The 18,295-nt window shown below is 34.6% G+C and overlaps 1 protein-coding gene and 1 long non-coding RNA gene across 3 annotated transcripts; both read left to right on the top strand.

Annotated features, from left to right (window-relative positions):
* Positions 1 to 5: 5 nt before the first annotated feature.
* LOC125682060 (suppressor APC domain-containing protein 2-like) lies at positions 6 to 10,147 on the top strand. 2 transcript variants are annotated; one of them, XM_048922442.2, is made up of 7 exons: positions 16 to 926; positions 2,868 to 2,897; positions 6,242 to 6,390; positions 6,598 to 6,741; positions 7,083 to 7,184; positions 9,003 to 9,107; positions 9,226 to 10,147. In XM_048922442.2, the coding sequence occupies exons 1-7, from the start codon at positions 119 to 121 to the stop codon at positions 9,343 to 9,345; spliced, it is 1,458 nt and encodes a 485-aa protein (XP_048778399.1). In that variant the 5' UTR covers positions 16 to 118; the 3' UTR covers positions 9,346 to 10,147. The 2 variants fall into 2 exon arrangements, with proteins under 2 accessions (XP_048778401.1, XP_048778399.1); XM_048922444.2 differs by lacking the exon at positions 2,868 to 2,897 and having other exon boundaries at positions 6 to 926.
* Positions 10,148 to 12,058: 1,911 nt separating this feature from the next.
* Positions 12,059 to 13,400, top strand: LOC130052022 (uncharacterized). Its single transcript, XR_008800334.1, has 2 exons — positions 12,059 to 12,455; positions 12,551 to 13,400. It is a non-coding gene; the product is annotated as an uncharacterized LOC130052022 (long non-coding RNA).
* The last annotated feature ends 4,895 nt before the right edge of the window (positions 13,401 to 18,295 follow it).

The following is an 18,295-nucleotide window of genomic DNA, read 5'->3' as shown; positions in this document are numbered from 1 at the left end:
AAATTACCTGTCGACCGGAAGTCGTGTTAGCCAATGGAAATAAACAATTTAGCATTTTAGAAAGTCAATCAAAGATCGTGTGTGCAGGTGAGCTTATGTCAACACGGTCATATAAAAAATGACGAGTGTCACCGCATGGAATAGCATTGACGGACTGCCTAAACAGTTTATTACATCCTTAAAAGTGTTGTTCGATATTCTCGACGAAGGTAACCGTGGTTATGTGAAGTTTTCTGACATTGAAGCACGGTGGCATGAGGAAGGAGTCAGGGGTCTTCCTAGCGGAGTAACAGAGGCTTTGAGGAAAGTCACTCCTTCTAATGGATATCTAACCTTCGACAGATTTGTAGCTGGTTTAAAACTTGCGTTACTGACCAGCCAAAAGAAACCTAGAGATCCAAAAGATGACAAAGAAAACAGCCAGCCTGTCAAAGAATTGCAGTCAAAACCTATCAGCAAACCAGTTGCTGCCCCTAGAGATGCTGTTTTGACAAAATCATCATCCAGTCATCCTCTGAACAGATTGCCTTCAAGTGCAACAAACACAGCAGCAGTACGACCAAACAATGCAATGTCCAGTAAAGAGAGAAACGGTAATGATCCAACACCACACAATCATCACAAAAGAACTGAGTATGACAAATCCAGAGACAGTAAATCAAATCAGCTACCATCAAAGAGGCCAGTCCCCCCTCCAAGACCTCAAAGACCTTCTTATTCTTCTGTTAAAAATGAAGGACAACTTCCTCCTAAAGTTCCTCCCAGAGACAAAAGCAAGAACATCATCACTGAACTAAAAAATTGGCAGAGGAGAATGAATCATCAAAGCAGTGATCACCCCCAAGCTACAAAAAAATTTCAGTCTACACAGAGTGACTCCAATCTGTTAGAAAGAAACGTGGATAAAGGGAGACAGAATATTTATGGTAATTATGACGAATAGAATGTAAATATTTTTTCATGGTGTTGTAACAGGAAAGGAAAGTATTTGTTGAACTTGAGACATCTCATGAACATTATGGACACAACCACTTTACCAACTGAGGTATTCTGCCCCTTTCATCATTTATACTTCTCCCCATATTTTCTTCCTTCACCTAGACATTTATATAATTAACAACTACATACATGTACGTATATATACCACAGATCCAAATATTGATAAGGAAGCCACATAATCATTGTTTCTATTAACTATTTACATATTAAAAATGTGCATAACAGACTTAATATCTTTAATTTTTTACAAAGTTTAACAAAAAGAATAGCAAAATAATCAGCATTGACAGTAACCCTAGAATCTTGAGATATCTTTACTCCCCTATGATATACTTTTTGTGTGTTTAAATTTAGGAAAATTAGTATATATACTAAGTCCAAAAGGTGAGATAAATTATTTTTGTATGGAAAAAATTATCAGGAGCTCTGTACTATGACATAACAAGGAAAAATCTCATGTGTAATATAGATTTAATTGCTTTAATTACACACAGTAATTGTATCAAAATTATACTAGATGTTGCTATTAATGTCTGAAAAGGTAATATTAATCAATTTAAGTACATGTACCTATAAGGCTTTGTATAATGAAAGAGGTAATAATTAAATTAGGATCACATTCAGTGTAGATGTTGCACAATAATGTCAGAGTACTCTAAAAATGTAGTTGCAGTCACTGAAAGAAGGATCCCTCTTTATACCAGGTTGACTAAGCATGCAAAGAATCATAGATAAATGGTACTATAATTCAGGACTGTATTAAGACAACAACATATAAGTTGGGGGCCATGTTTGGGTTTCAGACCCAGGAGGGAGGGAGGGAAATTTTAAGTAGACAATTTGAAAGTGAAAAAGAAGTGCCATGAAATACTCAGAATGCTGGATTTTGCACCATTTACCTTATAGCTTCTGTGGTCCTAGGTGACCCTTGCCTCTTGGGAGTAACCTTTAAATCAACTTCTTCTTTTTTTAAATTTCAATTCGAAAATCAGATCTGAGTATGGCGATTAGAATGACTTTGAAAACTAGTTGTAAATAAACTAAACATTTTTTAAATTTATAAATAAAACTATCTCAAGATCTCTCCCCCTATGATGTTATGTACACAAGCAAAGGGTGTAAAATGGGGTAGGGGTGGAGGTTGTGAAAAGTACCTAAAAGATCAAGTGCTAGACACCCCTCCCCCCCTCCCCCCCCCCCCCCCCTCCTTCACAAATTCAAGGATCTGCATATACAATATATATATATATATATATATATATATATAGCAGTCATCGTAGGATATCCATTGTTAATTTAGTCTTCTGCTTATCACCCATGGTCAAATATAATTTTAGTTGGATATGAAACAGTTTGCATTCACATTTTTTATTTGTATATATATAGTGATACTTGTTTCACAAATAAATTTAATACTTAAGTACCGATAATATTGTACAACTTCTCAGTTGTGAGCAAGATTTTGTTCTCGATTCCTTTTTCATCGAATGACTTTTTGATGCTTGTTACACAATTGATAAACATCAAGTTCAAATACTTTCTATGGGTATATTACTACTACAAATACTTTAGAATTGAAGCACTCTGTATATTCTGATTGGACTGTCTCTAATCCATAAACTTTCACAATCAACTATGGTTTTGCAGATAGTTTGGCTATTGTTGATGAGCTAGAGAGATAAAAATCCAACTTTGGATATCCAAGAGTCATTGATATATTACATTATATACTCCTTACTGTATGAAATATTTTACAAACATCATAATATGGAGTTTGTAATGCACCGTAGAGATACATGTATAATTAATATGTATCATTATTTATTTTATTAGCATTATACTAATGTGAAAGAATTTTATTATTGCAGGTCATTCATATCATCAACATTATCTTCATGGTAACTTTCATCACTTGCTGCAGCACATTCTTTCATTTAAAGGGGCATTAGCTGTGAAAGTGATGGCAACCATTTTTTCTCAAAATCTCTCAGTGGCATGGGAATGTATATCGATGACTAGTAAAAACATTTATTTTGTATAAAAACAAGAAAAACCTGATAAAACTATATTAGATATAACCACTCTTAGTGTAAAGAAATACATAAGGAAGAATTATTGTCTTGCAAGAAAATAATTATTTACATGTAATCACCAAAATTACATATTCATGTGCCTGCTTTAAGGTTAAAAGGTTTTTGAAATAATTCAATGCTGGTGTTATTACTGAAATTTGTAATATAGAGCAATTTTCACTGAATTCAATTTTTGGTGACAAAATGACAGCTAATGCCCCTTTAAACATATAATTAACAAAGAGGAAGTTTCGTGAATGATGCACATGCTTTTCAGCCCTGTGAATTTACTGAAAGTTCAACAATATACGATTATTGACATTTTTAAGTTAACACAATGCTTTCACTACCAGAAAAGTACAAATTAATATTGTACTTGAAGGGTTATATATAAATTATATGTATTTATACACTTAAAGCATCATATTAGCCGGGGAATTAATGCCAAAGATTGTTTTGTTATATGACTAAATAATTTAAAACATTGAAATTGGCTACTAGAGCCTACAAAAGGATACCTGGTCAGTCATCTTTGTATGCAGCTAGCTGTAACACAAAGTGATAAGAGACATAAGGTTGTATTTCAAATATTACCTGATTAAATAATTTAAAAGAATGAAACCAGTTTCTAAAGCATGTAGAATTTACCAAACCATTCCTGCTTGGTCGGTCTTTAGATTGGGTTTAATGTTACTTTAATTTGACAATTGTTACTCAAGTTCAATTGAATTCACTATTTTTTCATAATTATAGTGCAAGATAGTCGAAGGTGGTCAACAAATGCTCATGTTGACTTTTGTATTATATCATATTCTGCATCATGATTCCCAAATTCTTGACAAATTTTAAGGACTTTTGACCAATTTTCTTTCAATGTTTTTGTAATCAATATTAAAAAGAGATCGAATGATTAATATTCATCAAAACTTCTTGGATTACAAGCTGGGATGACATAAATATTGGCTGTTAAATATCCGTAAATGTGCTTGATTTGAAGAAAGACACAAAGTTTAGATGCCTTTTAAATTTCACTCCCATAAATGCAAAAATATTGGATAAAATCTTTGGTATGTGTGGATAGCTGAAGCCTTGTCTGCACAACATTTGGACATTTTATTAAACTGTAGATATAACAGGGTCAAATGATGCCATTCACATATCTTCCTCCTTACTACATGTTGTTTGTCTTGCATGTAATTTAAGGCCAGGTATAAGCGTTTCTAAGCTAATAAGATGATTGAAATGTAGATCACCCATGAAATCACAGTACATGTTCAGAGCCTGTTCATCTAAGTATTAAACGTATGTGACATGCACTGCATAGGTTTGACTATGATGTCTCATTATTGCATTGCTTACTACAGAGGAAAAGAAACAATATCAACAAAACAGCTTTGGTGCAAGGGCATACTGTACACTAAATGAATTGAGGAAATATTAGTATGAGAATATAATCATGCAGAATTGTCTACAGAATATCACTATTGCTTTGGAAATCTAATCAATTCATCACATAAATAAAGATTTGAATATATTTTAAGTGTGATCAAGAAGCATGTAATAATGGACAAAATGCACAGACTCGACTATCATTTTCTTAAAAGAACAGTCAAAGGCCATGCACAGGATTTGCAGAGTAATGACATAGATAAATATTCAATTCCACCTTACACTCTGAAAGATGAACCAAAACAATCCGAGCATGTTCCCTTGCGCTAGATCAGTGTAGTGCAAATTCGATATTCGCAGTCCATGTGATGGGGTATAGTGCATGTAAGTCAATCGGCATTTGTGTCAACCTTATAGAGTATGAATTTTTTGATTTGAAAATCAAAATGATTAATTCTGTATTTTTTAAGATTCTCATTTGCATAGAAAGGACTGACCTTAACTTACATGTTCCTGTGCTCTTTGCTTTCCTGTAGTTATGTAGATGTTAGTGCATTTTCTGAAAACTCGGGGTTAGCCTTGTCATGCCCATTTCTTAGCAAAGTAATAGATATGTGTGATTTAGTTTGCTTGGTTTGGTTTCATCATTTTTATGTAAGGCCAATTAAAATTAATTGATAGATTATCATCCCCGCCCACCCCTCAAAAAAGGGCCTGCCCCGATTTTTTTTTTCTGCAAAAATTACGATTTCAAACAAACTTGCTTCCCAGTGACATGAATGAATGATTAAAGTCACAGAATGTTGGTTTTATATCTTCTACCAAGGATTCTTTGAATGTTAACTTGATTAGCACTTTGTGTGATGCCTTTTGTCATTAATTTTTTTCTTCTCGGGAATCAAAAATTAAAATCCTCCCAGGCTCCCACCCACCCCATATTTTTTGTGACCCTGGATGATAATCTACTAATTAAGTTGAATTGTCCTAAAGAGCTGCATTTTAAAATACATGTACTTATTGAATGAAGCAGAATGTTTGATTGATATATATTTTGAGACATGCAATGCACTGAAATGAAAAATACTTCAGTTACATGAACTCCATTTTTATTTCATTCTGATTCGATATGATGTACTTTTCCTATGTGCTTGCTTAGCTTTTCAAAGTCTGGAGATTCATGTTGCTCAATGACCTGATAATTTCTAAAAAGAGAGAGATGTTGATAAACCCAAATATTAGTTCACACAACTAACATGCAGGGCTTGAAGCTAACTTTTTATGTCACCAGTCCAGTCGGACTGATGGGGTATAATTTCAACCAGTCCGTAGAAAATTTTACCATTCCAACAGAGTTTTCCAGAAATAATTAAACATATTTCGTTAATGTTATTAAAATGAAATTAAACTCAATATGCCTCAGACAATATTATAACACTTAAGTGTGGGATTTATATTTACGAATCAGATTCGTCTGATATCTACAGATCGAAGCATGCCAAATGTGTGTATAAAATTTCATAAGTATATTTTCCAAAATGATGCTTTAGAAAATTAACCAGTCCCATCGGACTGACTAAAACAATTGTCAGTCAGTCCGCCATACTTTTAACCAGTCACAGACTGACGGGCATATGTTAGTTTCGAGCCCTGACATGATTAGAAGATTTGAATTCTCCTTGTTCATTGAAATCACTCAAAGACAACGTAAATATAACAAATTATAATCCTTACAAAGCGTCCCTAGCCTTCCAGCTTTGCTCTAACTGTTTTTTATTTAACAGAGAACATAGACCAGGTCCAGCTGCTGAGACAGGAAGCAGTTCCCTCCACATCGACCCCCACCTCACCCCCCCAACAGAGACAGGCCACGGTAAAGAGGAGAGACTCGGCTAGACGGCACACTCTGGCCAACGGAGTGGATTACAATATGGTATCTTCATATCTCTATATCATTTTTCAAGGATGTGTCTTTTTTGAAAATTTGTAGGGAAGATGCTGATAATCTCTTTCTGGTCTCATAATATATATATAGTGTATGCACTGACTCTGAAGTCCAGTGTATGTCAGATGGAAAAAGAATTTGAAGACTTTATCTTGAAATTTCCAGAGTGGATAATATTAGTATGGTTATATTTAGATAAAAAGGATGAAACAGTTGGAGCAAGAAAAAGACAGTCTATTGAAAGGACTAGACATGGTGGAGCAAGCAAGAGAATGGTACCACCGTCAGGTGGTGGGGGTGGAGGAGAAACAAAAATACATTGGGCACACCTCGTATCATGTGAGTAGAGAGAGAGGAGAGAGTGAAAGCGATTGAGAAACATTGGAGGATTAATCCCTCTATCGGAAAAGACTTTACATGACATGGTATATAAAAGCATGGATGCTGTGGCAAGCCTTTTATTTATTATTATCAATGCAAGTGGTATGATATTGATACCTAGTTTTAAAAGTGTAAAATGTATGTATCATAAAAGTGATTTAATTGTGGTACACTGTCCAGTGTACAAAGAATAACTCTCACCTGTGTAAACCATTGACAATTCACAGCATCAGATCAGTTGAAAGAACAAATGCCAAACTCTTGAGATGTAGATTTTCAGCTTGTGTTATTTATTTCAGGACTACAATTTAGAGGCTAACCAGGAGAGGATGAATTTTCAATATGCCAGAATTATGGAGGTCAACCAACAGCTTAAGACACTTATAGAGAGCTCTGAGAGGGTGAGTAGCATTGACAGGATTTATAGGGGACTCCACACGCAATACTGCGTACCACAATTAGGCTTGGATTTCTTGGAAAAATCTCAAAAGTTTGAGTTTTCTTTATTTGAGCAGTCAAAATTGGAGTAAAATCTCACCCTTAAGTCCAAGTTTCGACTTAGATTTTTCTCTCTCAAGAAATCTAAGACAGTATTGACTTAAGAGAACCTATGTATAATGGTAGTATTAATGACACTTACTACAAACCAGACTTTTTTCAAAAATTATGAAAAAGAATAATGAATACAATAATTAATTCCCATGATTTCTCAATTAAGTCCAAACCAGTGGGGAAAATGTAGGGAGGGGTAATGTATTTCAACTTTATAGAATATTTACAAGTCAATAAATTTTTTTTAAATTTTATATTTGTACTCATTACAACCAATCTAAGCCAAAAATATTTATATCAACTCACACATCCATTTTCTAGGTCACCTGAGTCACTCAGGTGACCAGCTATTGTTATAGGTCTGCGTCATCTGCCTTACGCCGTGTGGTAACAATTAAACATTTTCATCTTTTTCTTAATAATTACCATTCCAATTCTTTTCAAAGGATCAATTCAGTGTTTATATATGTGTATAACACTTAAATAAACTTAGTGCTATTGATTCTAAATTGAAACTAAATAGATATTTAGAAGGAGCAGATAGCCCTTACCAAATTTGTAAATTTCATCATCACAGGGATAGGGGTTTGGTTCTAGGGTGGGACCAAAATTATCAGTGATTTTTGTCTTTATCATGTTTATCATTTGAAAGATTTCTTCTCTAATTTTGCTGATATTGTATAAGAAACTAAATGTATATTTAAGAAAAGCAGATAAGGATGTACTGAAATTGTGGATTTCTCAACTGCAGGGTTCTGACTTTAGAGCGATTCCAAACTAGTCATTTAGTTTTGATATATGGTATATATTATATTAGTAAAGTCTTTCATCAATATGGGCACTTTTGGGAGCATTAATTTGTGTTTAAAGTTTACATCATGTTTTATGCTTCAGACCTTGATTGGAATTTTTTTTTTTTAACAAATTAAGGTTATTCTGTGTCAAATTAAAAGGTTGCTACCCCTCCCCATTTGAAGATGGGAACTTCCCTGCTGTTGAGAATCTTGTGTATCCATTCTTAATGGTACTTTCTGTACATTTCTTGAAATAAATACTATGGATATTTGATAGTGATACCCCAATCGGATCACGCACTCGTCCTTTTCCGTAACCGGTAAGAAGACTCTGAGGTGGATCTGTGCAAGCATGGCATCAAATCAATGCATTTTTTCGTCGGAAGCGCGCCCGTGGATGCGGTTAAAAGTCCAGAAGCATATCCCTATATAATGTGTTATTTTGATTTTCACCACAGATTCAGTTTAGGTATCATTAACGTCTTATTCACTCTAATACAAAAACATACAAATGGAAATTGATAGTGGTACAATACCTTAGATGTGTATGATATCTTAGATACATTTGAAAGCTCACATTTCATAGTGTAACGTACAACTATGATGTCATAGTTAAGTTTATGTTCACGTAGCAACCAACTCTGATGACGTCGATCCACGTACGAGGTTCATTTGCGTTACAGAAATAGCCAAGTAGTTATGATTGAGTGATACCCTTGAGAAATAAAAATATTTACTGTGTTTTTGTTTTTTTTGAAATGAACTTAGTGTGTTGTTTTACCTATTTATTAATTTTTTTTAAAATTAAATCGAACATGTGTGGTTCATTAAGTTTTCAGTGTGTCAGTCCTAATAACTTCTGTTATTCAATAGGGGTTTCCACTTCATATGAATTTGGCTGTTGGACATTCCACTGCTCAAAGAGGGGAAACAGAGTCCTTCAAAACTCTTCAGGAAAACCAGAAACATCTCAAAAAGGTATTAACTTTTATCTAATTACAGATTCTATTTGATACAATGAGTCAAATAAACATTAGCACTGCAACAGCTTTTTAATCTGGTTGTAACATATATGAAATCATGGCACTATTTCCAGGAACTGCGTGACAAGACAGACAAAATTGTGCAGCTGGAGAAAGAGAAAGCGTCGCTAATTAGAGATCTATTTGAGGCCCATGCTAAGGGGAAGAACTATGATGATACAACATTTATGTAACCACCAGTTTGTGTTCACAAGTGCCAAACAGAATTTTGTACACAGTCTGCACATAATGAAACTTTTATGGGTTTTCAGCTATGTAGGCAAATCCATCCCTTCATCTGAAATGTTTTAAGTATTTTATTATTTAGAAGAAACCAAAGAAAACACTCTCCAAAATTTTTGATTTTCAACATTTCATGATTTTCTTTTCATTTTCTAAGCATCATTTTTATTAGATAACTTGAAAGGCATCTATAGACACATAGATGTGTGTTCACATTTTCTCATTATGTTGTGTAATTTTTTAAACAGTTTTTTTTACATAATACTAAAACTAACATGTAGTGAAATATTTGATTTAAGAGGTCATCTGTGTCGGAGGTGCATTTAGTAGAACTTTGGATAAAGTAAAGTAGAATAAATTTACAGTGAATGAGGAAGATAAAAAAACCTCTAAAAACAAATTTTGTTTAATCAAGACACTACTTTAGGAAATAGAAAATACAACTGAAATAAATATTTTACTGTAAAAAAAAAAAGCCCATAAAAAAAATGCCAATTTGTTTGTAATATCCTAGTCTAAGTCATCATCTGTGTGAGCAACAAATTGATATGATAAGCATTTCTAATATGCTTCTTTAATCCCTGAATAGTGATTAAGGTACTTGGTTGGTATTTCTGTTAATTTTAGGTGACAAAACTGCATATGACAAATCTATTGTATACATTTATATGTGTAATGTTGGGTATTTCCATCCCTGCATATTAAGTAATTCTGTTTGTGCCTTACTGAGTACAAGACATTTGTAGAGGAAAATTACTTTGAGCATCTCAAACCTTGGGTATAGGCCAATCCGAAAACATGAGTTATCTTTCCTTGATCCGGAACGTAGTGCGCTTGCTTAGCAGTAGTTTAAGACTTCCGGGTAGTATATTCGAGAAGCGTCATTATCAACAGTGCAGAAGGCCGCAAAGATATTGCTGTATAATTTCACAGCAATCACGCCAACAAATATGTTAACGTTAATAAAAAAATCCCAATGTATAAGTTTACTTCATACACGTGAAAATAACCAAATTTGCATGTAAAAATAATAGAAAATTAATGTTGTAAGTAGAGGATGACACCCTCCTCCCCGATAGAATGTTCTATCATTAAAGTGATGTAATTTCCTACGGCGGGGCTGTCCCGAGACGCAGTTAGATTATTTAGATTCAGATTTTTTATTTCCTTAAGCTATACAGCTCATCGGTTATAAATACATTTTGATATTTACAGTAACTAACAACACCCCCACCCCCCACCCACCCCCATTTTCCAGGATTTCACGTGTTTTATGACTGAAATTAGCATATATCATATATTGCCTACATTTCCTCAGGATCTTTAGCCCGTGTTTTAATACAGTCAGCTTTATAATAAAATATCAGAAGTTACTTGTTCAATATCAATGTAGTACATTCAGCGATAAAAGTTCTGCCACGATGTAGTATAGGTATGTCGAACTGATACCTCTGGATTTTGAAAATGTCCATCTCTTTGATTGGCGAGTAAAATTTATCCCAGCCTGTACTTGTAAGTGAGAGGCCACTGACAGATTTTCAGCTGTCTGCCCACTAATTTTATAGTTTCAAATACAAGTATTATAACCATAAAGAAATTCGTCGTCACAAACAATCTTTAAACTGACATTTACACATTTGGAATTTTACTCAAATTATTTTGTAAATTTGTGGCAAAAAGGGGGAGGGGGTCTAAATCTTGTCATTGCAATTTCTGTTATGACACGATACGTGCCTATACATAATCAAGTACATTTCAAGGGGGCTAAAATGAATAAAAGAGGGAAGATGCAGAGACGTCAAAAGCATTCTATTGGGGGTTATACTTACCTTCCCCCAGAGAGTACATTTGAGAATATGGCAACCCCCCCCCCGGGGGGGGGGGGATCACACAGGTCTATGAAAAATGATTTATATCAATCGAGCAATATTGAACACAATTAATTTTTAAAAAAATATTTTTGATTACCTATTTTTCTGCATTTTAAACATATCAGTTGATATTAACACTTCCAGCGTCATGCTGCAGTGTACAAATGATTTGCACACAGAATGAACACATCCAGGTATTTTGGAGAAAGTTACCCAAACATTGCAATCTGGTTTATTTTTGAAAGAGTCGATTGGTAGTGGTGGAATAATTTTAGCCCTGATAAAACAATGAGAACGTTGATTTCCTTATTGATTTTTTTTTTTTGGAAAGGGGGGGGGGGCATGTTATGCAAGATCTTTGCACGTGTCGATCCTTGTAAAAACCCGAGCTTTGAGTTGATGAGTTGTCATCATTTCTTGAGAATTAGAAGTTCTGTTCTGATTTCATACAAAATAATTATGTCAGTCGTTATTGGAGACATATTTGTAAACAAATGAATGTCTGCGTGATTTCCAATTTAATTTTTAACCCCAACCCCCCCCCCCCCCCCCCCCCCAACTCGAAAAATCAGACCCGACTCGATCAAGAAATTCGTTTTTGTTTCCATTAACATTTTCTTACTCTCGTACAAATGATTTCAACTGTTTTCGATTTTAAGCAGCACCCATACTAATATATAACTCTTATAATATATGCGCAGTCTGAGTGTGTTACTACCCGGAAGTTGTCATATTCACACTAAATGTAAGAATACAAAGAGAGATAACTCACGTTTTTGGAAAGGCCTATAGGATGGTTGCTTCTTCAGTTCTATTTGACATGCAACTCTACAAACAATTTGTATTTTCTTTTGTATCCAGATGTACATGGTATATTGTTCATTTTTACTCTACCAAAATTTGTGTAGTTTAATTTACTAAAGGTAAACATTCCATGTAAAGGTAAACATTCCATGTAAAGGTAAACATTCCATGTAAATGTAAACATTCCATGTAAATGTAAACACTCCATGTATAGGTCAACATTCCATGTAAAGGTAAACACTTTGTTTAATGGGAAACACTCCATGTATAGGTAAATGTTCTATGTAAAGGTAAACATTCTATGTAAAGGTAAATATTCCATGTAAAGATAAAAACTCCATGTTAAAGATAAACACTCCATGTAAAGGTAAACATGCCATGTAAAGGTAAACACTCCATGTAAAGGTAAACACTCCATGTAAAGGTAAACATGCCATGTAAAGGTAAACACTCCATGTAAAGGTAAACATGCCATGTAAAGGTAAACATGCCATGTGTATTATAGAATGATATCTAGATGGAAGTACAAATGTATAAAAACGATAGAAATATTCTTTTAAAATCCTGTAAATGTATTCAGTTTTGTCACTGACAAATCGATCTGATATAAGCAGTCATCTGTTTTATAGAGAGCTCAGTATTATGTTTCATATATACATTCCATGACAGCAAATATGATATTACAATCTAATACATATACATGTACCTTAGTGTGTTCACTTGCTATATTAATACATACCAGAGTTTGACTCCTTTACACATTCCTGTTCAGTGGCTTATCAATATTTTTAACTGAGCTTGGAAAATCAAAACAATTTCTAACCGTGTGTCACAAAATATTGTGTGTCGTTTACATGAATGATTGAGAAATTGTGATTCAAAAATTTAAATGTGTCATTATGTGAATGTTACAAATGCATATGGATAGGATAATTCTAGGATAGGATAATTCTAGGATAGGATAATTCTAGGGTCCATTATGAAGTGAAATAAATATGCTGGAGGATTGGATATTGAGGGTTTCCGGGGTCAGTAAATTTTGGCAGCAGAAACAATATAGGGTTAAAATATCCTTGTTTCTTTCCTGAACACCTTGAATTAATTCAAAATTGCCTTCAAAGGGTATGAGATGAAAATTCTCGGTAATCAAATCTATTTCAAAATTGTGAAGGATACTCCACAAAGTCTTTTGCATATATATTTGATATTGTGATACATATAATATTGTATTGGGGGAAATTATACAAGATTGTTGTTATACAAAAATATATGATCTCATTTTATTTGTATTATATTGTACATTTAATAGCATAAACCAGGTGTTTATAGTTGGAATGAGTTTTACTTGTTTATGAGAAATTTTCATTTAAAATGTTCTCACATATATTCTGGTAGTTTTACTGCTGTCAGAATATTTTAGAAATTGGTTGCAATGGTTGTTGTGTTTCTGGGATCAGATTTCCCAATTTTTCCTTCCAAGTCGACCACTTGGGAGATGCATACTGAAAGATGTTTTGCAGTTTATGGTGGTATGAATGTTGTGTGATGAGCAGACCATCGGATATCATCAAATGTGATCGGGAAACGAAACTGAAACACAATGATTTTAATTTACTGAATGGTTAATTTTATCATTAGAATTAATTGTCATGTCAACAAGCCAATTTTGGGGTGAATGAGGAGGCCCGAAAATTTTAAAGAAGTTGGAAGACAACTCAACAAATTTTTCATCTTTACTCGTAGAGATAATTCATACACGGAGCAACAACACCTACCAGTCATCTCCAGGGGAGGACATCAAGCCCGGGCCTACACACAATTTTCTAATCATCAAGGATTGCAAACTTTGTTTCTTTATATTTGTTAACTTGTGAGTAATAGTTGGTTCTTAACAATTTTTCAGAAAGTAATATATTTCATTTGTCACTCAAAAGTTGCCTAATTGGTGTGTACGCAGCCAGAACCAAATAAGCAGTCCAAGCCGACCCATGGTTCTACAATGAACGTCGATTTCACCACAACATGTAGATAAGGGTACAGAGTCTCAACAAAAATAAAGTTATTATTGTTCATGCATATTCAAAATTTTCTGTATCCTGGCTTTAATTATCATTTGAAATGTTCGACAACTTCTGGCATTTCAGAATGCTTGGATCCGTTTTCAGGAGGGGGCTTCCTCCTCCTGGACCCTGGTATCCCATACCAGAGTCCAATCCTGGACCTGCTGGGGGACCTAAAGCGGTCTTCAAACCGTTTATGATTTGTTACACCCCTGATCTCCTGTGTACAGAGACTTTGTGTGTTCACTAACTGTGGGTGTTTACAGAGACTGTGTGTTCACTAGCTGGGTGTGTACAGAGACTTTGTGTGTTCACTGTGGGGGTGTACAGAGACTGTGTGTTCACTAGCTGGGTGTGTACAGACACTGTGTTCACTAACTGGGTCTAGACACTATAGATACGTCCTTTTAATCAATGGCGGTCGTCTCCCCCAATAATTTCCCAATAATTTTGGAAAAAAGAAAGGGTAAATTGTTTACGAAATTTGTAACGGCGATCGATTGTCACTGCAGCGGTGAGGTGTGTAAAGTTCAGGGTAGAACCTGTACTTGACATACATCTGATGGCAAATACAGGGTCCGCAGTTACTGCGATATACCAAACATTATCTTACTATGTCTAATAAATCGATCGATATGTTCAAGGTTTGATGCTTACAAGTTGTAGATTATTGGATAATATTACAACGCCTGAGCGATTGAATTGAGGAAGACACCATCACTGCTATCGTTGTACCATCTATCTATCTGTTTAGTAAACCAGGGTCCAGTTACACGAAAGTTGGTTAAATATATCAACAGATAACATCTAGTTAATGGCTAACTAATTATCGTGCGACTGGGTCCAGAAAGATGAAAGAATGAGATCGGTTTTTTGTGGAATGTGTATTGGTTCCAGCCACAGGCAGTTATATCGCTTGGGTTCGAATTTACTATGTAAAGGACATAAGCCAAAAACTGTCCATTCTGTGAAAGAAAGAAACTGATCGAGGCCCGTAGGGCCGGACACTGTTCAATAAGTGAACAAAAGAAACAGAATTCTACGCAAGACTGGTTATATTGTCAGACTATTGAAAATAGCTTAATTCATAATCATAGTAGTGTGCATCACTATTTAGTCGTAAATTTCCAAACTTTGTGCTCACGAAAAACAACCTCCTACCTATCGAGAGCGCCATCTTGATTTTTTTGTCAATGAATGGACAGTCTCAGGTAAACCCATTGACAATGATAATTATGAATAAAGTTATTTTGAATAGTCTGACAATATAACCAGTCTTGCGTAGAATTCTGTTTCTTTTGTTCACTTATTGGACAGTGTCCGGTAAGTAGTCTTCTACTGCAGATTTTATATTCACTCTTTCTATAGTACAGAGCCATATCAACATGTCTTCTGATGGGGAGAGCATTTTCATTGCACAGTCAAAATATAAGGATTTTAGTGAACGTATTGCAAATATTCTGGATATGGAGGGTGAGAAAGTTATGGAGCCAAATTTTGATCTGAAAAGCATTGTGTTTTCGAATATTTGGATGAGGAAATAACTAACGCCAGGGCCGTAACTGCCGATGAGGCAGACGAGGCAACTGCCTCGTCTGATTTTTTGGCAAAAAAGAAAATAAAATTATATAAATGTTATATTATAGGATATATGTTTAAAATGAAGACAAGCACCTTTGTCTTTGACACCATATTACGATTCTTTACATAGTACAAATGAAACACAAACATGATAAATTGGGATTTAAAAAGTGTCATTTTCAGTCGTAAAGTCAATCGGCGGCCCCCAATCCCCTGCCTCCCCTGATTTAGAACCCTACTTACGGCCCTGAACGCAAGCCAAAGGAACCCAATACACTTATCTCGTGAAATGAAATTATTCATGAAAGCGAAAATAATAATTCAGAATTAGGATATGCTGATAAAGAAAACATAAATAAGCGTTGTGAAGACGTTTCGGAATTTGCCTCTGAATCCAGATAAATTCAAATACATTATGGAAATATGTCTAAATTTAAAGTTTTGGTGCGATTTTGTAATGGCCAATGGAATTAAAAAATTGTGAATCTTACGAGTTGAAGCAGAGAATTCTACTAATGGGAAATATCGTTTTTAACTGTTTCAGTGATTTTTCCGATATCTGTGTTGATTCTTACTTGTAGGGAATTTAAAATTAAATTTGTATCTCTTTGACAAATATATTGTCTTTCTCTTATTTTCAGCCTACCTGTAGATGTCTAATAAGTTATTGGGTTTACCTGACACCCATTATTTTTAAGAATGGACAGATACTGTCCGTTCTTAAAAATAATGGACAGTAATTGTCAACTTATTGGACAGTGTCAGGTAACCTTTTGACTATCAGTGGACTTTCTTCTATATATAAAAGCCTAAAAAGACAAAGGATTGCGTAACAAAAATGTTTTAATAAAGAGTACTCTTTTATAGTACATTCGAACCCAAGCGGTATAATTGCCTGTGTTTTCAGCTGACCATTAAGCTTGTAACAAGGTTGTCATTCTAATGCTCATTAATTATTACAACTATATTTTAGAAGAGCCACATTTAGTAATCCTTCCAAGTTCACGCTGAAAAGACGAAATTCTTCAGTTTTAAACACATAATACCTCAGTCAATGGGACGAATGGCATGAGTTACTGTACCTATACTTGATCCAAAACTTCATTAAAATACTTACATAAACACAGCATCTATCTTCACGAAAATAGGAACCTCAGACGTATCGCGTCACAACATAGGAGAAGTGGTGTTTACAAATCAAATGTGGATTCTCAAAACAATTTGCAAAACTTCTCCAAAATCAACACTTTTTATCACCATTTCTCGCGATAAATTAAAATTAGGCTTTTTGACAGCATAGCCCGCTGCCTCTTAAAATAAAAATTGAACTTGGGAATATCCATATCTTGTGATCACTCATTCAAAAATTACTTTGTTAAACATCACTCCGAGTCTACACACATGTACTCCTATGATGATTTTAAAAATGCTGGAGTTGCTCACGGACAGGTCTTCCAGCAGTTTATTGAATTCCCTTGGACACGAATTTGGTCCTTTATTAGCTGACCTGCTTTTGTATTTGTTAAAAAATCATATACAATGTACATGAGAAAATAAAAATCTCTTGCTGTGGGCTTCAGCTCAACATTTAGATGCATCGACGACGTTTTATCTTTGTAGATATGATATACCCTAGTGAACACGAAATAAAAGACACAACAGAATATTCCATATCTGCTTCATATTTAGATATTTTATTGAAAATATACGTTAACGGCAAACTAACAACTCAACGGGACAAACGGGATTAATTCAGCTTCTCCATCGTCAAATTCCCATATTTATGTAGCAACATTCCATTACCACCTGTATGTGGTATTTATGAATATCAACTAATTCGATACGCACGAGCATTTTCTGCGTAGGATCAATTTTGAATGGATGAACGCTACTGACAAATAAGTTTAAGTTACAGGGGTTCCAACAGTCTTGTTTACAGTCAGTATTTCGCAAAGTCTATAGTTGTTATAATGATCTATTTTGTAAATAAAACTTCTCATTAGGTCGAATGCTGTCTGACGTGTTTTATATCGATTAGTAGGTCGTTCTTTACATACTCATTTTGACTACGGATAACTCCGTTTACCTGATCAAGATACAGGGCTAACGGCAGGTGTGATGGGTCAACAAGGGATACTTACTCCTCCTGGGCACCTAATCCCACTCTGGTGTGTCCAGGGGTCGAGACCCGTGTTTGTCCTACCTTCTCTATACATTGTAGGATTTATGAGAATGACCGCTGACTGTTATTTTCACATCAAATGTATATCGGTAAAAGTTAATTTATAGTGCATGTACACAGGATGCATACGAACTTTGATCTCTTTGAAAAAATATCAGTTTCAAGATTGGGTCATTCTCTAAACAAGAGGCCCATGGGCCACATCGCTCACCTGAGTCACCTTGGCCCATATCTGAAGACTTTCCATATATATTTGCATGTAAAACCTAATAGTCCCTATTATGGCCCAAACTACCCTTTGCAGACTTGAATCTACACTATGTCAGAAAGCTTTCATGTAAATGTCAACTTCTTTGGCCCAATGGTTCTTGAGAAGAAGATTTTTAAAGCTTTTTCCTATATT

The sequence above is a fragment of the Ostrea edulis genome, chromosome 2 (assembly GCF_947568905.1).
Source record: "Ostrea edulis chromosome 2, xbOstEdul1.1, whole genome shotgun sequence".
Taxonomy (NCBI): domain Eukaryota; kingdom Metazoa; phylum Mollusca; class Bivalvia; order Ostreida; family Ostreidae; genus Ostrea; species Ostrea edulis.
This window is presented reverse-complemented; position numbering and strand designations above follow the sequence as displayed.

Excerpts from the sequence above, each read along its gene's own strand:
- LOC125682060 (XM_048922442.2), top strand. The coding sequence starts at position 119 with ATGACGAGTGTCACCGCATGGAATAGCATTGACGGACTGCCTAAACAG. Across the intron at positions 6,391-6,597 it reads ACGGAGTGGATTACAATATG|ATAAAAAGGATGAAACAGTT; the intron begins GTATCTTCATAT and ends GGTTATATTTAG. Across the intron at positions 9,108-9,225 it reads ACCAGAAACATCTCAAAAAG|GAACTGCGTGACAAGACAGA; the intron begins GTATTAACTTTT and ends CACTATTTCCAG.